Source organism: Colobus angolensis, unplaced genomic scaffold (assembly GCF_000951035.1).
Source record: "Colobus angolensis palliatus isolate OR3802 unplaced genomic scaffold, Cang.pa_1.0 Scaffold258, whole genome shotgun sequence".
Taxonomy (NCBI): domain Eukaryota; kingdom Metazoa; phylum Chordata; class Mammalia; order Primates; family Cercopithecidae; genus Colobus; species Colobus angolensis.
Window position 1 is genome coordinate 4,531,176 of NW_012115799.1, and position 7,634 is coordinate 4,538,809.

Here is a 7,634-nt window from a genome sequence, read left to right on the forward strand (position 1 = left end):
ACTTTTTTTATTGTAAGGGACTTTTTTTTTTTTTTCTTTTTTTTTTTTTTTTTGAGATGGAGTCTTGCTCTGTCTTCCTCTGTCGCCCAGGCTGGAGTGCATTGGTGCGATCTTGGCTCACCACTACCTCCGCCTCCTGGGTTGAAGTGATTCTCCTGCCTCAATCTACTGAGTAGCTGGGATTACAGGTGCGCACGACTACGCTCAGCTAATTTTTGTATTGTTAATAGAGACAGGGTTTCACCATGTTGGTCAGGCTGGTCTCGAACTCCTGACCTCATGATCCGCCCACCTCAGCCTCCCAAAGTGCTGGTATTACACGCGTGAACTACCATGCCCAGCCCCTTCCTTTCCTTAAGGAGTTTACACATCAGGGTGAGGTGTGAGAGGCATACGAGTGAATTATCACAGCATGATAATCAGGCAACAAAAGGGTAATCAAAAAGGAAATCCACTGACATCAGAAAATAGATCAGGTCAATGTCATAGCAACCTGTACTTTTCTAGGTTAACTTTTATCTTAGTTTCTGATTCTTTATTTACACTCTTACTAGGGAATAGGATCTATGTCTAGTTTTGATGATTTTTCTTTCCTGGAGTCTAGTATAGTGTTTGGCACATACCAGGTATTCCATAAATACATGTTAGATGAATGTATCAAGGCAAAAAAAGAAAAGAGAAATATATATTACTTTAGGTTTTACTAAAGAAAAGCAGTTAAACAGTGGTAAATTCAATGCAATAATTGATTTTTAAAAATTAAGCAGCAGATAGATTGTTTTGTTAACTGCTAATGGTAATAGCAACCTGGCTTTATGTGAAAATGGCAAAGATTAAAGAAAGAAATCCACGTAAATGACCATTTTTCATGTATTTCTTCTTTAGTATGGAATAATCAAAATTAGTACACACTTATACAGCACACATCAACTAACAGAAACACGGTTAGCCCAAAAATGTGTTCTGTGACAAAGAGAAAAAAATCTCAGTAAATGGAATAATTTGCTCAACAGTTCACACAAACATAAAATCTATACATAAACTATCAAGAGACAAATAGTTAGACAAGTCTCATCAGAAAAAATTATAAAGGACATGTTATCTCCAAGGAGTTTTTCATTTATAAAAGAAGCTGTCATTAATCATTTTTAATATATTTTTATTTTTTACACTATTTTTTTCTTAAAGAAATGTTGAAAGAAATATTGTTCATTACGTCTCAATTCTAAAATATATAGAAAAATATGTCTAAAGGTTCTTCACACACAAATATCATTACATATTTTTTCTTTGTTATAATACTTCCATCTAATTCAAATACAGAGAGAGTAAATAGTAAATCATGGATTCTAGTTTGCTAATACTTCAAGCACCCTCCACTGTCTCAAGTCATTAATTGAGACAGCAGACATGATATGGACCATTACAATTAGGAAAGGGCACCTAGGTCCTTCACATACAAATTAAGAAAACTAATATTAAAAGTGCGAGAGCATAGGGTATGAAGAGAAAAATAGTAAAAGGTAATATAAAATGAAATGAAGCTGATGCAAGATTATTAAGGGTCTTAAAAGTTATGCTACGGAGCCAGACGTGGTGGCTCGTGCCTGTAATCCCAGTACTTTGCAGGGCTGAGGTGGGCAGATCACCTGAGGTCAGGAGTTCGAGACCAGTCTGGCCAATATGGTGAAACCCCTTCTCTACTAAAAATACAAAAATTTGCTGGGTGTGGTGGTGCATGCCTGTAACCCCAGCTACTCAGGAGGCTGAGGCAGGAGAATTACTTAAATCTGAAAGGCAGAGGTTGCAGTCAGCTGAGATTGTGCCATTGCACTCCAGCCTGGGCGACAAGAGTGAGACTCCGTCTTTAAAAAAAAAAAAAAAAATGTTATGCCACGGAGTAAGAACTTTGTTCTGCAGAAAACAGAAAACCACTTGTGTTAAGCTTGCCAACAGGGCAAGATTTTTCTTTATGTCACAGAAAAAAACGAATAGCTCTAGGGGTCCTTACACAGGTCCAAGAGACAAGCTTGCAACCTGTGGCACACCTAAGTAAGGAAATTGATGTAGTGGCAAACGGTTGGCCTCATTGTTTATGGGTAGTGGCAGCATTAGCAGTCTTAGTATCTGAAGCAGTTAAAATAATAATAATACAGGGAAGAGATCTGTGTGGACATCTCATGATGTGAACGGCATTCTCACTGCTAAAGGAGACTTATAGTTGTCAGACAACAGTATCAGGTATCAATATCAATATCAGGCTCTATTACTTGAAGGGTCAGTGCTGCAACTGCACACTTGTGCAACTCTTAACCCAGCCACATTTCTTCCAGACAATGAAGAAAAGTTAGAACACAACTGTCAACAAGTAATTGCTCAAACCTATGCCACTTGAAGGGAGCTTCCAGAGGTTCCCTTGACTGATCCCGACCTCAACTTGTATACTGATGGAAGTTCCTTTGTAGAAAAAGGACTTCCAAAAGCGGGGTATGCAGTGGTCAGTGATAATGGAATACTTGAAAGTAATCCCCTCACTCCAGGAACTAGTGCTCAGCTGGCAGAACTAATAGCCCTCACTCGGGCACTAGAATTAGGAGAAGGAAAAAGGGTAAACATATATACAGACTCTAAGTATGCTTACCTAGTCCTCCATGCCCATGCAGCAATATGGAGAGAAAGGGAATTCCTAACTTCCGAGGGAACACCTATCAAACATCAGGAAGCCATTAGGAGATTACTATCGGCGGTACAGAAACCTAAAGAGGTGGCAGTCTTACACTGCCGGGATCATCAGAAAGGAAAGGAAAAGGAAATAGAAGGGAACCGCCAAGTGGATATTGAAGCACAAAGAGCCGCAAGACAGGACCCTCCATTAGAAATGCTTACAGAAAGACCCCTGGTATGGGGTAATCCCCTCTGGGAAACCAAGCCCCAGTACTCAGAAGAAGAAATAGAATGGGGAACCTCAGGAGGACATAGTTTTCTCCCCTCAAGATGGCTAGTCACCGAAGAAGGAAAAGTAGTTTTGCCTGCAGCTAACCAATGGAAATTACTTAAAACCCTTCACCAAACCTTTCACTTAGGCATTGATAGCATTGATAGCACCCATCAGATGGCCAAATCATTATTTATTGGACCAGGCCTTTTCAAAACTATCAAGCAGATAGTCATGGCCTGTGAAGTGTGTAAAAGAAATAATCCCCTGCTTTATCACCAAGCTCCTTCAGGAAAACAAAGAATAGGCCATTACGCAGAAGACTGGCAACTAGATTTTACCCACATGCCCAAATCTCAGAGATTTTAGTATCTACCAGTCTGGGTAGATACTTTCACTGGTTGGGCAGAGGCCTTCCGCTGTAGGACAGAAAAGACCCAAGAGGTAATAACGGCACTAGTTCATGAAATAATTCCCAGATTCCAACCTCCCCGAGGCTTACAGAGTAACAATGGCCCCGCTTTCAAGGTTACAGTAACCCAGGGAGTATCCTAGGTGTTAGGTATACAATATCACTTACACTGCGCCTGGAGGCCACAATCCTCAGGGAAGGTCGAGAAAATGAACCAAACACTCAAACGACATCTAAAAAAGCTAACCCAGGAAACCCACCTCACGTGGCCTGCTCTGTTGCCTATAGCCTTACTAAGAATCTGAAACTGTCCCCAAAAAGCAGGACTTAGCCCATACGAAATGCTGTATGGACGGCCTTTCCTAACCAATGAACTTGTGCTTGACTGAGAGACGGTCAACTTAGCTGCAGACATCACCGCCTTCGCCAAATATCAACAAGTTCTTAAAACATTACAAGGAGCCTGTCCCCGAGAAGAAGGAAAGGAATTATTCCACCCTGGTGGCACGGTATTAGTCAAGTCCCTTCCCTCTAATTCCCCATCCCTAGACACATCCTGGGAAGGACCATACCCAGGCATTTCATCTACCCAAATCGTGGTTAAAGTGGCTAAATTGGAGTCTTGGATACATCACACTCAAGTCAAACCCTGGATACTGCCAAAAGAACCCAAAAATCCAGCAGACAACGCTAGTTATTCCTGTGAACCTCTAGAGAACCTGCGCCTGGTCTTCAAGCAACAACTGTGAGGGAACTAACGAAAATCGTAAATCCCCATGGCCCTCCCTTATATTTTTCTCTTTATCTTACCCCCTTTCACTCTCACTGCACCCTCTCCATGCCACTGTATGACCAGTAGCTCCCCTTACCAAGAGTTTCTATGGAGAATGCAGCTTTCCAGAAATATTGATGCCCCATCGTATAGGAGTTTACCTAAGAGAAACCCCACCTTCACCGCCCACACCTATATGCCCCGCAACTGCTGTAACTCTGCCACTCTTTGCATGCACGCAAATACTCATTATTGGACAGGGAAAACAATTAATCCTAGTTGTCCTGGAGGACTCAGAGCCACTGTCTGTTGGACTTACTTCACCCATACCGGTATGTCTGATGGAGGTGGAGTTCAAGATCAGGCAAGAGAAAAACATGTAAAGGAAGTAATCTCCCAACTGACCAGGGTACATAGCATCCGTACCCCCTACAAAGGACTAGATCTCTCAAAACTACATGAAACCCTCAATACTCATACTCGCCTGGTAAGCCTATTTAATACCATCCTCACTGGGCTCCATGAGGCCTCGGCCGAAAACCCTACTAACTGTTGAATGTGCCTCCCCCTGCACTTCAGGTCATACATTTCAATCCCTGTACCTGAACAATGGAGTAACTTCAGCACAGAAATAAACACCACTTCCGTTTTAGTAGGACCTTGTTTCCAATCTGGAAATAACCCATACCTCAAACCTCTCCTGTGTAAAATTTAGCAATACTGTAGACACAACCAACTCCCAATGCATCAGGTGGGTAACTCCTCCCACACGAATAGTCTGTCTACCCTCAGAAGTATTTTTTGTCTGTGGTACCTCAGCCTATCGTTGTTTGAATGACTCTTCGGAATCTATGTGCTTCCTCTCATGCTTAGTGCACCTATGGCCATCTACACTGAACAAGATGTATACAATTATGTTGTACCTAAGCCCCGCAACAAGAGTACCCATTCTTCCTTTTGTTATTGGAACAGGAGTGCTAGGCGGACTAGGTACTGGCATTGGCAGTACCACAACCTCTACTCAGTTCTATTACAAACTATCTCAAGAACTAAATGGTGACAAGGAACAGGTTGCCGACTCCCTGGTCACCTTGCAAGATCAGCTTAACTCCCTAGCAGCAGTAGTCCTTCAAAATCGAAGAGCTTTTAGACTTGCTAACCGCCGAAAGAGGGGGAACCTGTTTATTTTTAGGGGAAGAATGCTGTTATTATGTTAATCAATCCAGAATCATCATTGAGAAAGTTAAAGAAATTTGAGATCAAATACAACGTAGAGTAGAGGAGCTTCAAAACACCGGACCCTGGGGCCTCCTCAGCCAATGGATGCCCTGGATTCTCCCCTTCTTAAGACCTCTAGCAGCTATAATATTATTACTCCTCTTTGGACCCTGTATCTTTAACCTCCTCGTTAAGTTTGTCTCTTCCAGAATCGAAGCTGTAAAGCTACAAATGGTTCTTCAAATGGAGCCCCAGATGCAGTCCATGACTAAGATATACCGTGAACCCCTGGACTGGACTGCTAGCCCACGCTCCCATGTTGGTGACATCGAAGGCACCCCTCCCAAGGAAATCTCAACTGCAAAACCCCTACTATGCCCCAATTCAGCAGGAAGCCGTTAGAGTGGTCATCAGCCAACCTCCCCAACAGCACTTGGGTTTTCCTGTTGAGAGGGGGTACTGAGAGAAAGGACCAGCTGGATTTCCTAGGCAGACTAAGAATCCCTAAGCCTAGCTCAAAAGGTGACTGCATCCATCTTAATCACAGGGCTTGCAATTTAGCTCACACCCAACCAATCAGGTAGTAAAGAGAGCTCACTAAAATGCTAATGAGGCAAAAACAGGAGGTAAAGAAATAGCCAACATCTATCACCTGAGAGCACAGTGGGAGGGGCATTGATCAGGACATAAACCCAGGCATTCGAGCTGGTAACGGCTACCCTCCTTGGGTCCCCTCCCTTTGTATGGGAGTTCTGTTTTCACTCTATTAAATCTTGCAACTGCAAAAAATAAAAATAAGAAAAAAAAGAAAGAAAGAAAGAAAGAAAGAAAACAGAAGCACTCAAGGTTTTTGTTTTTTCCAGGAGTTAGTTTTATGTGTTAATCAAGGTTTTGAGTAAGGAAGAGATAATGACTGTATTTTAGAAAGACAATTCTGGAAGATTATGCAGCCTGGATTTAAGAGGAATGAAAATAAGAGGGAAGCCTTACCAGAAAGATTTGTAATTACCCAGGGAAGTGGTAAAGAGGGCCCAAATTACAACTGTGGCAGCAGATACATTAAGTTAGACTGAGAGTAAATGATAGGGTAAGCCACCTCCTAAACTTGGAAGGTAAAGAGAAATAGACAAAAATGACTGTAATGCTTTAAGCCTCCATAACTGGGAAAATGGTAATGCTACTAACAAAAATGGACAACAAAGGAAGAGAAATGAGTCTGGGAAGAAAGTTAAATTTGGTTTTCAACGTGTTTGTTCTTGTTGCCAAGACAGATTTAGTAAATGGTTCAGAGTTGGATGTGTGAGTGTGATGTAATTTTATGGAGTAGAATTAACTGCTGGCTAAAAGATATAAATATGTTTATGATTCTGCCGTCTAAAAAAGGAAGCCACTAGCAGTGAATGAACATATTCAACAGTTATTTCAAAGCAATTAAAAAAAAAGAAATGAAAAATTATATGAAGGTATGAGTTACTTTTAAGAAGAAAAGCTTTTTTTGTTGTTTTTGATTTTCTTTACATGGGAAATAAAACATGTAAATAAATATGGAAAAATCTTATTCTCTTTTGTAAAACAATGAACAACTTATTGCTACCAAACAGAATAGTACTAAATTATATCACAGACTAAATTTTAAGAAATTTACCAAAAAAGTTTTTAATCAAGCTCCATCTTACTCAATTTGAGTTACGTCCACAAAAAATATTCCTGTCCTAAAATGCCTGACTGCCTGCTCATACATAATTTAAGATAATCAGAAATGGCAGGCTAGGTGTGGTGCCTCACACCTGTAGTCCCAGCACTTTGGGATGCCAAGGCAGGTAGATCACTTGAGGCCAGGAGTTTGAGATCAGTCTGGCCAACATGGTGAAACCCTGTCTCTACTAAAACAAGAAATTAGCCAGGCATGGTGGCATGCACCTGTAATCCCAGTTACATGGTGGCTGAGGCATGAGAATCACTTGAACCCATGAGGTGGAGGCTGCAGTAAGCTAAGACTGCGCCACTGTACTCTAGCCTGAGCAACAGACAAGACTGTCTCAAAAAAGAAAAAAAGATCAGAAATAACATAGTACAGAAGTTGATCTTATAGTGACCACAGCTGCTAAGCACATAAAAATAACAGCTTCTTATTTACTTATATATTTTAGATTACAGGTGCACCTTCTAATTATTAGGTTGGTGTAAAAGGAGTATGCAATTAAAAATGGCAGATGCCACCATTACTTTTGCACCAACCTAATATTTATTTAAATATTTATACCCTTCAAAACCACTTTTTTTATTGTAAGGGACTT

At 41.0% G+C, this 7,634-nt stretch overlaps 1 protein-coding gene across 1 annotated transcript in view; it reads right to left on the bottom strand.

Annotated features, from left to right (window-relative positions):
• The window catches only part of FAM179B (family with sequence similarity 179, member B), a 116,177-nt gene that overhangs the window by 49,150 nt on the left and 59,393 nt on the right, over positions 1–7,634 (bottom strand). The window contains exons 8-9 of the mRNA XM_011947077.1: positions 2,641–2,705; positions 320–353 (exon numbers count right to left, since the gene is read on the bottom strand). Coding sequence (XP_011802467.1) covers positions 320–353; positions 2,641–2,705 — 99 coding nt within the window. The remainder of the gene's footprint in view (positions 1–319; positions 354–2,640; positions 2,706–7,634) is intronic.